The sequence below is a fragment of the Camelus bactrianus genome, chromosome 19, assembly GCF_048773025.1.
Source record: "Camelus bactrianus isolate YW-2024 breed Bactrian camel chromosome 19, ASM4877302v1, whole genome shotgun sequence".
Classification (NCBI taxonomy): domain Eukaryota; kingdom Metazoa; phylum Chordata; class Mammalia; order Artiodactyla; family Camelidae; genus Camelus; species Camelus bactrianus.
Genome location: NC_133557.1, coordinates 35310040 through 35325853, shown reverse-complemented (window position 1 = coordinate 35325853; position 15814 = coordinate 35310040). Strand labels below are relative to the sequence as shown.

General features: G+C 58.6%; 1 protein-coding gene across 3 annotated transcripts; it reads right to left on the bottom strand.

Moving 5' to 3' along the window:
- Window positions 1-312: 312 nt before the first annotated feature.
- NKX2-2 (NK2 homeobox 2) lies at window positions 313-12080 on the bottom strand. 3 transcript variants are annotated; one of them, XM_074347791.1, is made up of 3 exons: window positions 11591-12080; window positions 2635-3326; window positions 313-1726 (listed from the first exon to the last, which is right to left on the bottom strand). In XM_074347791.1, the coding sequence occupies exons 2-3, from the start codon at window positions 2891-2893 to the stop codon at window positions 1164-1166; spliced, it is 822 nt and encodes a 273-aa protein (XP_074203892.1). In that variant the 5' UTR covers window positions 2894-3326; window positions 11591-12080; the 3' UTR covers window positions 313-1163. The 3 variants fall into 3 exon arrangements, with proteins under 3 accessions (XP_074203892.1, XP_074203891.1, XP_074203894.1); XM_074347790.1 differs by lacking the exon at window positions 11591-12080 and adding an exon at window positions 10766-10914; XM_074347793.1 differs by lacking the exon at window positions 11591-12080 and having other exon boundaries at window positions 2635-10755.
- Window positions 12081-15814: the final 3734 nt, after the last annotated feature.

Here is a 15814-nt window from a genome sequence, read left to right as displayed (position 1 = left end):
GCGCGAGGCCGGGACACAGGCCGGGAGAGGGCGGGCGACCCCGGGTGGCGGGCCGACCACTCGCAGGCAGGCCCGAGGCCCAGTGCTCCCGCCCGGCGCGGGGACCAAGGCGGAGGCCTGGCCTGTCCGCCAGGGTGAGGCCTGTTCCCGGAGCCTCCCCAGAGCCCGGGGTGCCCCAGGCCCAGGGGCAGCACGGGGTGAGAGCGCGGCCAGCAGACAGGTGGGGCTTCTTGCCCGAGGTCTCTGGCCCAGCTCAGGGTGACACAGTGAGACAAACGGGAGGGCCGGGCTTGGTTTTTTTAAACACAGGATTTTTATTAAAATTCTTATTTAAAAAATGGAAAGCTTTCAGCGCCCGGCGCTCTCGGGGAACTGCACGGAACCGCTGAGCTCCGAGTTCCGAGGCTCAGGACCCGGAGGATGGGGCAGGGGCTTCTCGCTCGCCTACACATTTTTATCCTTTTTCATTTCTGAGAAATGTTTGCACTGAACAAAATAAAGAAAGCAGGGCTAAACAAATGTAAGCAAACCAAAACAAACCACAAAGAAAGGAGTGGGGCCCCGAGGGGTACAGGCCAGTCCTGAAGGTCATTTTGGCAACAATCACCACCGATATTTACAACGAAAAGCGGAATCTGCCACCAGTTGTCAGGACGTTTACATGGCCATAAATATTTAGCATTTTCTTATAAAAAACAAAAGGAGAAAAAATCCTCTATTTTTAAAGTGTTCTCCACTTGCTTTAGAAGAAGACGGCTGACAATATTGCTACTCACACAAACATATTTTACAAAATTCACAAAAGCGAGGGTGGGGGGCGTCTTTTTCTCCTTCTCAAGTGAGAACGTTAACTCTGGGACCATTCCGTCCCCCCAGGGAGAGGCAGAGAAACGAGGCTGCGCAAACATTCTGTAAACGGCTGATGGTTCAGCCCTCCCCAGAGGTTCAGAGGGAGAGGGCTGAGGCAGAGCTGGCTGGGTGGAATCTGCCTCTCCAAGGAGGCGCAGGCCACCTCCTGACGCCTCCCCAGTGGAGCCGAGAGTCAACTCGACTCCGTAATAATTATAATAACACATTAACCACCGTTAAGGGCCGAGTCCTCCTCGCCTCCGCCGCCGGGGTGGGGCCTGGGCCGGGGGCCGGGAGTCTCGTAGGGGCGGCGCTCACCAAGTCCACTGCTGGGCCTGGACCAGGGGGTGTGCTGTCGGGTACTGGGGAGTGCTGGCCGAGCTGTACTGGGCGTTGTATTGCATGTGCTGCAGAGACTGCGCGCTGTAGGCCGAAAAGGGGATGCCCGCCTGGAAGGTGGCGGCTGCCAGGTCCTGGGCTTTAAGCGCGTGGCACGGTTTGCCGTCCCTGACCAACACGGGCACGGCCACCCGGCGCGGCGAGGGCAGGGGCGTCACCTCCATACCTTTCTCTGCCCGGGCGCGCTTCATCTTGTAGCGGTGGTTCTGGAACCAGATCTTGACCTGCGTGGGCGTGAGGCGGATGAGGCTGGCCAGGTGCTCCCGCTCGGGCGCCGACAGGTACCGCTGCTGCCGGAAGCGCCGCTCCAGCTCGTAGGTCTGCGCCTTGGAGAAGAGCACCCGCCGCTTCCGCTTCTTGCCGGCGTCCCCCCCGCCGCCCGGGGTCTCCTTGTCATTGTCCGGTGACTCGTCGGCCGAGGGCTCCGGGGACTTGGAACTCGAGTCCTGGGGCGCCGCGCCGGCCGCCAGCCCGTGCACTGGGGAAAGAGATGCCCGTCAGGCGCCGGGAGGCCGCGCGCGGTTGGGCCTGACCCCGCGCGCCCCGATCCTCCGTGCGCCCCCGGCCCTCTGCGCCCTGCAGCCCGGCCCCGCTGCCTTCGCCCTCACCCTGGCCCTGCTCCACGCCAGAGGTAGCCGCCGGCGTCCCTCCGGGAAAAGAGGAGACGGGACAGGAGTGGGGGCTTGGGGTTCTGGTTTCTTGGGGTTCGTGCAGTGTGGGTGAGTATTTGGGGGGGAGCGGCGCGCCGAGAAGATCGTCGCGGGTTAAGGGCTCCGGCCCCCTTAAGCAGTTTCCTCTCCGGAGAGACGTGGGCAGATTTTTAAAAGAAAACCCCCACAATCCCGGCATTGATAGACTCGGCCATCCAAGGCAGATTTTTGGGGGCTTTCGTTTCTACTTCCCGACTTGCTGGACACCCTCCGCACGGCACAAAGCGTCCTCTATGAAGCGCAGGGGGCAGGGTGAGCTATTTATACCCGGGCCACCCTCTCCCCGAACCCCGAGGCTGGCTGGCTCTCTCCAGTGCTCCAGGCCAGTCCCTCCCGGCGGTCGGAATGGGGGAGGGGGCTCCGGCTGGAGCCGTCAGTCCGGGTTGACGACTGTAACCGGCCCTTGGGAGGTACTCCCCTCCCCCTCTTCCTCCTAATTTCTCTCTTTGGAAGAAATATCTGAGAACGAGTCTTTTTCCCGGACTCGGGGCGGGGGGGCTTGACAAGGAGGAAAGAGTTAGGGCCCCGTAAACAAGCGTTAAAAATCTTGCCAGGAGCGCAGGGTTGGGGGTCGGCTCACAAGACTCCTTCCCCTTCCTCCCCCAGGGTCCCGCCCGGGCTGCGGCCGCGGGAACGGAGACGGTCACAGCCACGGCGGCCAAGTTTCGCTACTTACGGGAGTACTGCAGGCCCTCGGTGCTGGCCAGCCAGCGCGTGTATGGGTTGTCGCTGCTGTCGTAGAAGGGGTTCTTCAGGGGCAGGCTTTGCACCGTGTCCAGGGCGCCCTGCCCCAGCGGCCCGGCCCTCTTGGCGGGCTCCGGCCCTTCGCTCTCCTCCTCTGGCCCTTCGGCCACCGAGCCCTCCTCATCGTTGGTGTCCGGCAGGTCCAAGATGTCCTTGACCGAAAACCCCGTCTTTGTGTTGGTCAGCGACATGGCCGGGGCCCCGCAATTTATGCCGCAAAGTTGTAGCTTCACTTGGTCAATTCGCGGCGCTCTCGGTTGGGGCGGGGGAGGGGGTATGGGGAGAGGGGTTGGGGGAGGGGAGGGGGGGATGGGCTTTAATTATTGAGATTATTATTTTTAAAAAGGAGAAGGAAACTCTGGGAAAGGGGAGGGTGGGGGGAAAAGCCCAACGCGGTGCTTGCGTCCTCTCTGCAAGCACGCGGAAACGGACGCGGGGAGCCGGGCGGCCTGCGCGCCGAGCGCCGCGGGCCGGGCCCGAGTTTGTAACTCCAGGAGGGGTGCCAAGGCGGCGTCAGCTCGGGCTCCAGCGGCCGCTCGGCGCGCGGTGGCGGCTGGTGGCGAGGGAAAAATGGGCCATTGCCCGAGCGATCAGTCCATATAAGGCTGGGCTCCACTCACGAACCTGGGGAGAGGGGGGAAGAGGGGGAGAAAGAGAGGGAGGGAACGAGAGAGGGAGGGAGGGGGAGCGAGAGAGGGAGCGAGGGGAGGGTGGAAAAAAGGAGGGGGGAGACATTAAAACGCAAAGGTTGGACACGTGTGGGCGGGTCTTGGAAGTCAAGTGGATGAAGACTGTATTTGCAGATGTGAAATTGTGGGTTTTGGGGAGCTCCGCGCTCCCAGCCAACGGCCCTCTAGAGCAAGATGAGAGGTGTAACGTGTCAATTAATTGCAAAGACGGGGCGAGCCCTTTTTTTTTTTTTTTACCCAGTATTTACATACAAAGGACCACCGCGTCGCTCGCAAGTCCACACACTTGAAAGGGCCGTTTTAACAAATTGCATCTTTAAAAAAATAAAAGCGGGGGAGGAGGAAAGAAAACAAAACAGAAACCCGGAGGTGGAGGAGAAAAAAGAATCCTCCTTAACATTCACCGGTTCCTACCTCCCTGCCCCCGCGCGCTCGCCCCCAGCAAGCCGGAAAATTGGCGATTTGTGGCGCCTTTGGAAAAGGGGGAGGGGGCGAATGCTGAGCCGCGGAAATCTCTCCTTCCCATCGCGGGCAGTTCCCTAAACAAGATCCGGTTCAAATGGCAAGAGCCCAACTTCTGTAAGCCTCCTAGGTCAATATTTTGGTTGAGGCTTAAGGATGAGCACTAGAAATGACAAGGCAAGTAATTGATTCTAGTCAGCGCCGAACGAGCCCGAAGCCCAGGAGAGGGATCGGCTCGGGCCGGCCAGAGCCACTGCCGAGCGACACCTCCTCCCACCCTCCCCGCTCCGCCCCGCCACCCTTTATTTGCTAAAGACATTTATTTCCTTCAGCCCGCCTCCCCCTCTCCCCCTGCAGCTCGGGGCGGCCGAGCGGGACCGCGCAGTTCACTTTCTGCTTTGCGGGCGCCCGGGGAGGGGCGGCGGGGGTGGGGAAGGCTCGCCCGGGCGGCGACCGGCCGGGGCCCCGCCGCCTCCCGGCCCCGCGGGCCGCGCTCTCCGGGTGGAGGGAAGGGCAGACGGCCCCGCGCCCTTCCTGCCCCCTATTATGCCTCCCTCTCGGGCCTCCAGCGGCGGTGGAGCGGCGGGAAGCGAGAGGGGAGGGGGCGGGGCGGGGGCGCCGTCTGAAGCCCGGGTGAGGACCCCGAAAACCGCGGGTGAGGGGGTCGCAGGGCGGAAGGTGCAGGTGCATTTTCTCTGGAGTTTTCTTCCCAGAGAGCCCTTTCGGACGCCTCAGGGGCGCGTCCAAGGACACTCCCCAGGCTCCCAGCTTGCGTGAGGCTTGCGTGCGGGTCCCAGCCCCTCGCCCGCCTGGGAACTGAACTTTCCCGGAACGGCACCTCCTCCTCGGCGCCGGCAGGGAAACGTCCGCGCCGCACTGCCCGCCCCTCCTCCCGGGATTGCTTTTGCGGGGGAGGAGGGAGAAGGTTTGCTACCTGATGCTCGGGCACCCCAGCGGAGCATCAGGATGGCGCCTTGCCTGGGAGCGGGGAGGGGCGGGAAGGGCCGCCGCGGGGGTCAGGCCTGGCCACCCCCAGCCCTCCGCCGTGGCCGCCTCCTCGCCGGCCGGGCGCAGCGCGCGGGCGCCGGTCCTCCCCGAGCACAGCTGCGGCCGCCGCGCCCCGGCCGCCCCCGAGTTGCCAGCGCCCGGCGAGGGCGCCTCTCCCTGAGCCGCTCGGCGGCTTTCTGCAGCCCTTGCCGCCTGGCCCCCAGTATGTGACGTGGGTGACAATGGCCCAGGTTAGAGCGAGCCCCTCATCGGCGCGTCCTGGGTGGTCGGACCCGGGCAAACACAAATACAAACCGATTGCTAAGCTGCGGACAATGAGCGAAATGTAGACAAATGTCCCGCTCCCGTTGGAAGCCTTTGTCCCCGCTCGGTTTTTGCATTTATTTCAGTGGCGAAATAATACATGATTGACGCTCTCTTTCAATGTGTCCTAACTGTTTGGAATAAATCTAAGGTTGTTCCTAGTTGTCATGGCATTCAACCCTTTTCAATGGACTATCTCTTCATTCATTTCTGAATCCGTCCACAATATTAAGGAAACCCCTTCATGTGGACGCTCCCCAGTCCTCTGTTTCTCCTCCTCCTTTTCCTTTTCTCTTCCCCCCCCTTTCCTCTTTCTTCCCTGCAAGAATTAGAAACTGGTTTGAATCGTGTTCCTCGAACCCATTACTTTTCGTGCTCTTTTCCCCCCTCTTTCTCTTCCCAGCCCGTCTTTCCCAGCCTCCCTCCGCCTTGTCCCCCCTCCCCCCTTCCACTCGGGAGCTCCCGGGCCCCGTCCAGTCCGAGGAGGGAAGTTGGGTCTCCAGGCGTCTCAGAGGCCCAGAGTTTGGAAACAGAGGCTGTCAGGCCTGCCTCAGCCATTGTTTCTCAGCTGCTAAATAAATAACCGGTGAGGAAAAGTTCCTCAACCCAAGCTTTGCAGAAAAAAAATCCTTCTTCCTGGTCCCTCCTCTTATTCCTGTCCCAAGGGAGGGGTGACTCTTGGGGACCAGGGTAGACTCTGGGAATGGGGAAGGGCCCGAAATGATTCTGGGTGGGCCAGGCCAATTCCTGGGCTGGGTGAGAAATGGCCTTTTTGGCAAGAAGTGTCCCTTTTGCATATCCCCGGAGCCATCTTTGGGAGGGGTGTCCTCAGACCCCTCCACGGGGCCTGGTCACATCCTCACCTTGGAACCACCTATTTCCACCTGGCTCCCAACTTCTCCCTTCCCCCAACATAGTGGCCTTTCTCCCAGGATCGAATCAGCGCTGCCACGGCTGATCAAGTCCGCTCCCTCGCATCTGGCAGAGCACCCGGGACACGACTGTTGTCCTACCCAGGGGTCCAGGCTCCTGGGAGCTGATCCTGGAGAGGGAGCCTCTGCTGCCAAGGGAGGCCCCGGCCCAGTTCACGGGGGCGGGGCTTGGCCCCACACCTGCCGGATGGTCTCAACGAGCGGCAGCTCCTCCACACCCGAGGTTGCAGGGTCCCCTTCCAGGAGCACTTTCGGGGCCACCCAGCCTCCGCCAGCACAGGCCGCGGTCTGGGTCTCCACTCCCTCCTCACCCTCACCTGGCTGGTTTTCCCTGCCCCTGGCCTTGGGGCCAAGGAGCTGGGAGAGAGCTGGAGGGAGGCTCCACTAGGCTCCTCAGCCCCGGTCAGTGCCCCGGGGAGCTGGGCCCACTGTGCTCTGTGTCTTCCTCCTAGGACCTCGTGAATCCATTTTGCCCAGCACTTGGTCGGCAGTGTGGTTCCCGCATATGCTTCCAAAGCGCTGACATTTGCAATTGAAAAGGCTCAGGGAGACCACTGGGAGGCCCATAATTGAAGGGGAGAAACTCGGCTTGTTAGAGGAAGATCATAAAATGCAAGTCCCCCAGGAGTGGCCTGCAGGGGACCAGCTGGCGGCTGGGGACAGGTCCAGTGCCCAAAGCACGCTCCAGGGTCTCCTGGGTCTCCTGCAACCCAAATAGCGGGGCCAGGCACCAAAAGCACTTATCCACACAAATTAAACAGGTGATTGCCCCTGGAGGGCTCCCCAAGAGGTCTTGCTGGGAGCACCACAGCCTGGCCTTTTCCAGCTGGGGGTCTCCTGCCTGGCGAGGTCCTGCACACCCAGCAGGCTGACAGGGCCGAGCCCCGTGCCCCTGGCCTGCTCCAGAGCCCTCCATTAATGTCTCTGCCATCCCCACCCTGTCAGCTCTGAACAGTATCCTCTGGCATCAGGTCAGCTGTAGGATGTGCTCTAGTCTCCTTATCTTGGGATTCTTTAGTAAATTCTTTCCAGTTTCCATCTTGCAGCCAGGAGAGGACAGTGTGCTGGCTTCCATCATGTTTGGCTTTGGGTCTGGGCTCTGCGTAAGGCGTCGGGGGAGGGTCAGAGTGCTCAGCCTTGGTCCTTCCGCTGCGAACTTGGGAAGAAGTTTAGACGGGCACTGAAGTTTGATGGCAGCTGTTCTGGGCCAGAGGGAGACATGTTTAGCTCTCTTGGCTGTGCGACCACCACCTAGTACCCCTGCCAGAGTCACCCGAGTAGCCAGAGGTCCCCTGCCACAGATTTTTATCCTCAGCGTTGGGGCTCCAAGTTCCTTATAAATCTCTAACATCCCTTCTTCCTTGGTTCAGGACTAGCGCAGAGGGAGTCACAGGCCCCGAGGAGCGGTGGGGGAGAGCAGGAAGGGAGTCTCCCACCCTGGAGGTTGGAAGGAACCTTCTTAGGAGGCCTCTCAGGCCACTAAGCTCCTCTGCCCCTCCGGGTTCCCGAGGGATGGAAGCGCAGGCGCCTGGGAGGGCGCAGGGAGCTCAACCGCTGCTGGAGGCCCAGGCGGGAGGCGAGTGTACACAGGCTAAGTGGCCCCACTCCAGGACAAGTGGCCCTCCAAGTCTGCCCAGTGTTTACCTGTTTACTTTCCCAGGTGGCTCAAACACAAGCGCCTTTTCTGAGCTCCGGAGCATGGGGGTGGCCCCGGGCGCCCCTGGCCCAGCCCCACGCGTCCTCACCCTGCGGCTTCACGACCCCTGTTGGGGGCGGGGGGTCTCTAAACCGCAGCGGACAAGGCAAGACAGGAAGGCACTTTGGGAAAGTGAGGAGAGGCCTGGGCACACCCCACTTGTGGGAGCCTGCCTTGGGGTGCCTGTGGGTGAGGCGGGCGTTCCGGGGTGCACCTAGCACCCCCTTGCCCCATCAATCTATCCCTGAAGACCTCTTGGCTTGGAGGCCTCTTGGGAGGCACTCTGCTCACATCTTTCTCCTTTCAGCCTGGTGAGACCTTGCTGGGTAGGTGTCTCCTCCAGAGGATTTTGGGGGCAGGAAAAGCCCTGGGGGGGCGCCTTGAGGGTCCACTGTAAAGGGGCGGTGGCCTTGAGGAACCTGAAGCCTCGGCGGCGCCCCTCATCCTCCCCACCCACAAAAGCACTTCCGTCATTAAAAATACAAGGTCTTTCCCATTATTTGGAAAGGCTGATTTGACTTCCTTTCGTTTCTTTCTTTTTTGGAATGAAAAGAGGCTGAAAAGAAACTCCTTCCCTGGTGCAGTACGTGGCTGAGCTCTCGCCCCCCTTCCCCCTCCCATCTCAGATAACAGCCTTCAAGTGGATTAGTTTATTGTCTGGTTAGCGCCAAGGTGCAAGCGTTTGTCTTCATTCACTCCAGAGACAAAGCGCGTTGCACCTTCCTTCTCCGCGAGGATTAGCGGCGGACACAAATGTTTTGTTGGAGGAGGTTTATTTTCTCTCGGGTGTGGAGGCTGGCATGCACTCGAAATCAGTGGGGAAGGAAAATGTCGCCCAATCTGGTCCGAGAGCTCGGCTATAAAGACGCCCACCTTTAAGATTCGCTCCTCCGAGGCGGCCCACGGTGGCTCCAACTTCGGGGGGGGGGGCGCTACAAAAAGCAAGGGGTGCCAGATGAAAGAATTCAGGAGTATGGCCTAGGGTACCACCCCAAGCAGGACCTTTCCCACCTAGAAAACTGAAAGGCAGGCTAGTCTCTGGTAGGTCCTAGCACCAATTGGCATCACCTTCTGCCCCCGGAGAAGGAAGTAGAGGTCCCTGGAAATCCCTGCGGCCTGGGGGAGGGCGTGTGTGACAGAGTGGAGTGGCTGGGTGGGGGAGGCCGACAGCCCTGTGTGAGGCCAGATCAGGACGGGTGCAAGTCTCTGGCAGAAGAGACATGCAGCCATTGGACAGATGGACCAGAAGGTAGAGACTGGTGAGAAGGGAAAGGAAACCCAGCCCACTTTGAGTTCAAGCCTAAGGTGAGTTTTTTTTTTCTTTCTTTGATTTATATTGTGTTAACACAGCAGGGGAAGAGTGAGGGCACCCTCTGGGACAGCCCGCCCAAATCGCCAAGAAGATGCTGGGCGGAGAGGTTCTCCAGGCCCAGAGACAGAGCTCAGCTCCTGCATCTCAGAAAACTCTCCCACCCCTTCCCCCAAGCCTCAGGAGCTCTCTAAAGCCTTGGAGAGAAGAGCTGGTCTTGGGACCCAGAGCCTGGAGTCCCCCCTGCAATTAACTGTGGGTGCAGGATGCAGGCACCCGGGCAAGCTATCTCCCCCCTATTCTTCCTCAAGGTGAAATACACAACACTTTCCCAATTATATGCCTCAAAAAAAAAAAAAAAAAAGGCAGACATCTCCCGAGGTTATAAATTGTAATAGAAATTAGGATTTCTGTTTCTATTAATCAGCCTCATTGTGTGGGCGTAAGACCCCGTGGACATATGTTAGGACTTTGATAAATGCGCTTTAATGAGATCTTTGAAAATGCATCCAATAAAATAAAAGGCGAGAAAAGCCGTTTAACTTTCATGGATGTTAAATTGAACACGAAATGTGGCTCGGGGCGCGCTGCAAAATGGAACCGGCCTTCCTCCAATATTTTCTTTAAAAACGTAGCTCTAAGCCCCCCTTAGGCCAAATGAGCCTGTCCCAGCCAATCCATTGTCACCGGTTTATTGGGGAACCAAACACCACGTCCCCCCAGGCGAACCCCTTTGCTTTATTCGTTCGCGCGGCTCTAATGATTAAACATGTTACAAGGAGATTACGCGTCGTCAGTGTTGCCTTCGGGAACGTTCTTCCAGCCCAGCTAGCCCTTCCCCCGATAAGGGCGATTTCAAGGTAGGAGACTTGGGTTTCTCCAGGAAAGACGGCGCCGAAAGCACGTTCTTACCTGAATTTACTTAACACGTGACAAAGCCGTACCACAGGACTTCGAAAAACAAGAGGCCTCTCCTAACGGCTTAGTGTCCGGCACCTCAAGCTCGGCCAGGGGGCGGTGGGGGGGCTCACGTAGCCTTCGCCCACTCAAGGCAGGCGCCCTCCCAGCCTGCGCGGAGCCTGCGAGCCGGGGCCGGGAGCACGAGGCGCAGACCCGCGAGGGCCCTCGGGCACCAGAGGGAGGGTGTTCCCTCTTATTTCTCCCATCTGAGCACCGGAGGTCCACAGCCCTCCTCCAGACGCAACGCCCCCTTTCCACCCTCCGAGCGCCACCAAGATCGAGAAGGCGCGAGAGGCGAGCCGAAGGGCCTCCTTGCAGTGTGTGTGTGTGTCCGTGCGCGCGCGCGGGGTGGGGGGAGCAGAGGGGGCGCCCCTCGGAGACCAGGGCCTCTGCAAACCCACCGAGGCCCATTCCTGATCCTCTGGCGAGCTCTACCGACGCAAAGGAGAACTGTCCGGCGCCCCTCCAAGTCCAGGCTTGAGCCGCCTCCCCAGAGACCCCCGACCCCGACTCGGGCCCCCGCCCTTGCCCTTCCTGCCTGCGACTCCCGCTCCTTACCCTCCTCCTCGCCCCGAACCCCGGGGCCCAGTTCCGCCCGAGGAGAACCGCTTTCTCCAATAGGCGCCATCGCCAAATTACCTTTGGGATCTAGCCTTTGCCTGCAGCCCCCATCCCGAGCGCCCGCGCCCACCGGGGAGACTTACCCGGCAGAAGGGGTGCCGGGCGGCGCCCTTCCAGGCAGCGGCCCGGGCGGCCAGGGAGCCTCGGGAGCTGGCAGCGGGGAGGGGCCCGAGGCGCGTGGCGCGCCCGCTCCGCCTCCCACTCCCGGCGCTGCGGCGACAGCCCCGCCGCATCTCCGGGCGCGCTTTTATCTAGTCCCCCACCTACCCGGAACCCCCTTCCAGCGCTCCCCTCCCCCGCCGCGCCCTCCCGGGCGGGGCTCCAAGCCGCGGCGCGCCTCTCCTCCCCGCGCTCCCCGCTGCCCGCACCTGCCGGCCCCCGGCGGTCCGGCTCCCCGGCGGAGCGGCCGGGGAAGTGCGCGGCGGCGGGAGCACCTGGCCTGGGCCACAGGTAAAACTTTTCCCGGCCGCGGGCGCGGCGGGCGGGGCCCGGCCCCTCCCCGAGCTCCCCTCTCGTGACCAGCGGAGCCGCTGGCGGACTTGAGACGCCCGGCACTTGCCCACCTGCTGCTTCCAAACCCCACGGCCGGCGACCGAGCCGAGGCGGGAGCCGCGAGAGGGAGCAGAGCAGGCGGGCGCTCGGGGACGCCGAGCACTGCACACCCGGGCGGGGCCGGCGGGACCCCAGACCCCTCTCCCCCTGGCCCGCCGCGGGGCCCCGACCCCGAGCGCGTTCCGGTCCTCGGCGGCTGCAGAGGCCCGCGCGGGGCTGGGGCTGCATCGAGGGGGAGCGAGGGTGCGCGCCGACAGCCGGGGGGGAGACGCCGGGCTCCGGTGCGGCTCCCCGCGCAGCCGCGCGCCCAGCGCCCGGCGACCACCCCCGGCCGCGCGCGCGAGCGGCAGGCTCACCTGGAGCGCGGCTGCGCCGGGAGCCCCGGGCCCGCGAGCGCGCAGATCCCCGGCCGCTCTTTATCCTGAGCTGCGGGCGGCTGCGGAGCCGCGGGCGCTCGGGCAGTGGCGCGGCGAGCTCTCCCCCTCCCGGCTCCGGCTCCCGGCCCGGCGGCCCCACCCTCCCCGCTCCGGCCCCGCTGCCGCCGCGCAGCCCCAGCGGAGGGGGCCGCTCCCCCGCGTCGCGCGCTCTGTTTGCTTTCCTTGCCCGACTGACGTGAGTCAAAATATTGGCCATATGTTCGGCGGCAATAAATTGGGTATGAGCGCAAACACACTTGGGCTTCGATGGTTCTTTCAGCTGCCACATGGCCCGCCTGGAGGGAGGGGGGCTGCCACCTTGCCGCGGCCGCCAGCCCCAGACAGGGGGGCAGGTCCCTCTCCTGAGCGCCCCTCCCGAGCTGGAGATCTGGGACCCCAGGGCTCTCCCGCCCGTCGCCCCTCCGCCGTCCCCAGCCGCGCCTCGGACCTCGGAGCTCCAGGCCAGCCCCGGCTGCTGCCTAACAAGGTCGCCATCTATAAATTGCTCGGTCGCTAAGACGCCATAAAATCGAAGGGCCAGATGTGGCACGTTATTTATGTGTGAAACCGCGTTTACTCTAGATATGCCATCCAAGGCTGATAGCACGGCTTGGCGGGAGGTCACGGACCTCTCGCCCCAGGCTCCTGGCTCCTCCCCCCGCACCCTCCCCTCCAGATCCAGGGATGTTGGTCTTTCTGGGAAAGGGATTCAGCTCTGCCACCTAGGAAGAAAGTGATTTCAGCGCACTTGTGCCAAGGTGCCACCTGTCCAAGGATTAGAAGCAGCCTCTGGGATTTATTTCTGGAGTTTTCTGTTCTTTTTTTTTTTTCTTCTATAGGGCCTGGGAGGCTGGTTTATTTTCCAGACAGTTGATGTGTCCCATGGGACTGTGGTCTGAACGAGAGGTGGTATTTGAAAACTGAAGATGCTCAACCCTGCAGCTGGGTGGGATGTAAGGGTGAGGCCTCCTGACCCCCTAGGGAGGGATTTTTTTGTTTTTCTGAGGAGAGGCAGAGCTGGAAGTGGAACAGATCACCTGGCTGAGGGAGCACCTGGGATCATCCCTGCCTCATGCCTGACTGTGCACTCCAGTGTCACATGTCACCCACCTTATTCAAATCAAATGGCAGGCAAGGCACTCAGACAGAGGCCATCGTGCCTTGGATGTGAAACCGGAGCCACCCTGTGTGATTCAGGAAAGAGAGGCCAACACTGTGGAGTAATAGAAACAATTGTTTCATTTTTCTCCTCCAGAAGGCGGCCTCCGCACTGCACGTCCCCAAACCGGTCACCTCACATGAATTCATTAAGAGTCATTGTCTCTCCTGTGCCATTACTTTACTATTTCTTGAAGTGAACCAAATTCTCTCTGTGGTTAATAAGCACTGAGCCGGGCCCCCTACCTTCCTTTTCATCTTCAAAACACCTGGGGTTCCCTGAATGACATCTTCCATCTGGCCAAGGAAAATCAGAGATGAAAAATGTTGCCCTACTGCCGGGAAAAACATAAGCATTTGACACCACTATTACAAGTTACCCTGGGTCTGTGTTCACTGGATAACTGTCCTTAGTAGCAGGTAAGGGGGGGAAAATGATGCTGTTGAAAAGGGTGGGAGAGAAGAGAAAGGATGTGGGGTGAGGGAGGAGGAGGGACCAATTCAACAGGTGCAAAAAAGAGCTATAAAATGTACCTCTTAACCCTAAATGCTGAGCACCAACCGTGCCTCTCCAGATCTGCTCTCCTGGGCCTTAGAGCGAGCTCCCAGAAATCCTCAGTTACCACAGAGAAACCTGGGGCTCCACTCAAGCCTGCAGGAGCTGTTAATCTTGGAAAATTACTACTGCATTGCACTCTTGTTTTTTTCTTGGATTTTAAGTCTTTATTTATGGTTCAAAACAAAATCAGAGTGCAGTTTGTGGTTCACATCACCTCCCATGTAAACTCTGTGATCACCGGTAAAGCACGTCTTTGGGTGAAACTGTTGCTTTGTGCTCCAAACTGGACAAGGGGGTTTGCAGACAACCTTCATATGTGTAGTTCACCCTGGGAGGGGCAGCTCTGTCTGACGAGTGCCCCACGGAGAGGCTCGTGTTTTCCGCCTGCCCATATTATTGATAACGGCTATGCGGTGAGCAGGGATATGAGCTTAGGAAGTCGGTGTTTGGTGGTCTTATGTGGAACACTAAGAGACATGAAGCAAAGGGTACATCAAAGTCAGTCTTTATGTAATTCCCTTTTGGAGAAAAATTAGTTAAAAATAGCAAAAGTACCAGGGCACCAACTAGGTAATTGAAAACAAAAACCTGTTACAAAGGAGATGCAGTGGGGGGCACGATTTAGGTGAAGTACACTTGCTTAGGTGAACGCACGCGTCCTCTCTTTGGGCTTAGCTAGCAATCCAGTGCTGAGCTCCAAGCATCCTTAGACCTAAACAGATTTCAAACAGTGACTTTTCTTAGTTCCATGATCTTTATGCTATTATTACTTCAGAGACATTCCTGTTCTACCCATGGACTCGAAATTCATGGACCCGAAATTCATGGACCTTTTCACTGGAAAAGCTTTCCTCCACATAGTTCCCCAATGGTACCACTAGCTGCAAGGTGCTTGTGTTGTTTCCCTCTGGGAGTAAGCAGTTCTTGGAACTTACAAGTAAAACATCAACCAAAACCAAACCTTGAGACTGCTTTGGCCCCAGCTAGGAAGGGTGTAATTGCGTTGTCTTGAGGAGAGTTACACAGTGGTTCCCGCAGAGGGAGATCCTTTCTCTTCCCAGCTTCTTGGGCCACTACGAGGTCCGGTCAATCAAGGAAGGCAGGTGCCTTGTTTGTGCTTTCCTCAGGCATCCTGCGTGGTGGCCAGAGGAGCCCAGGGGAGGTGAGAGCCAAGATGCACATGGAGGGAAGTCAATGCCCCCCACCCCCGACAACGGGGGCTGTCACAAAGTGTGGCGCACCTGCAAATATCATCATAATGCAAATGGGGTGTGGAAGAGACTCTGTAGATGGTGATGCCCCTTCCAGGACCTTCAGCAAGTGAAAGGGTCACCTGAGCTCTTCCGGCATGGAAGCCTGGTCCACCTTATCTGAAACCAGACTGGCTTCTTTCCCTCCATGCATCCATCAGCAGAGCCAGAGGGCAGAAACCATGGTGTAGTGAGGCTCTTGGATTCCCAGAGGCTGAGAATGATACCAGCTCCCTCCCATCTCCTGCAGAGAACCGGGGAGAGCAAACACAGCGGGATGCGAAACATCTTGTTAAAAGCATTGGCAGCGGCCAAGGAATTTGGTGCCATGTGTCAGAACTTCAAGAAGTAAAAATCAAGTGCATCTAGAGATAGAAAGCAGACCAGTGGCTGCCTGAGGCCGGGAGGCACCGGGGAGCCTGGGGGGTGATGGCTAAGCGGTGTGAGATTTCTTTTTGGGAAAATGACAGTGTTCTGAAAATGATGGTGGTGATGATCACGCAACTCTGAATACACTAAAAGCCACTGACTTGTGCACACTAAATTGGGTGCATTGTATGGTATGTGAATTGTATGTCAAGAAAGCTGTTCAAACAATCAAACGCATCTCTTTTTTCACCCAGGCTAGAAGGTGCTGGGCTAGAAGGCAGGAGAGAATGTAGGAGTTTGGGGAAGACAGGTGATCCTCGAAGCTGTTTCTCATCTTCCCAATTTTCATTCTGAGTATTTTCAAACATACACAAAAAGTTGAGAGAGCAAACATTTGTATGCCCTGGACTTGGATTCAACAATTGTTCGCATTTTGCTACATATGATTATCACTCTATATAAATGCATTTTTTTGGTTGAACTAGTTGGAATTAAGGTTGTAAACACCACAATACTTTTTTCCCCACTGAATATTTCAGCATGCATCGCCTAAGAATAGACAGTCTTCAACATAATCACAATACCATTACCACGCTTCAGAAAATTAGCAACAATTGCATCATTTATCTGATATTTATTCCTTATTCAAATTTCTTGAATTTTACCACCCCCAAAATATATTTTTATAGCTAGTTAATTTTTTCCAAACCCCGGACCTATTCAAGGTTCATGTCCTGCACGGCTGCATTTGATTTTTTTTATTTTAGTTTTTTATGTCCTAATTCTCTTAATTTACAATAGTCTTTTTTGTCTTCCTCCCTCCCTCCC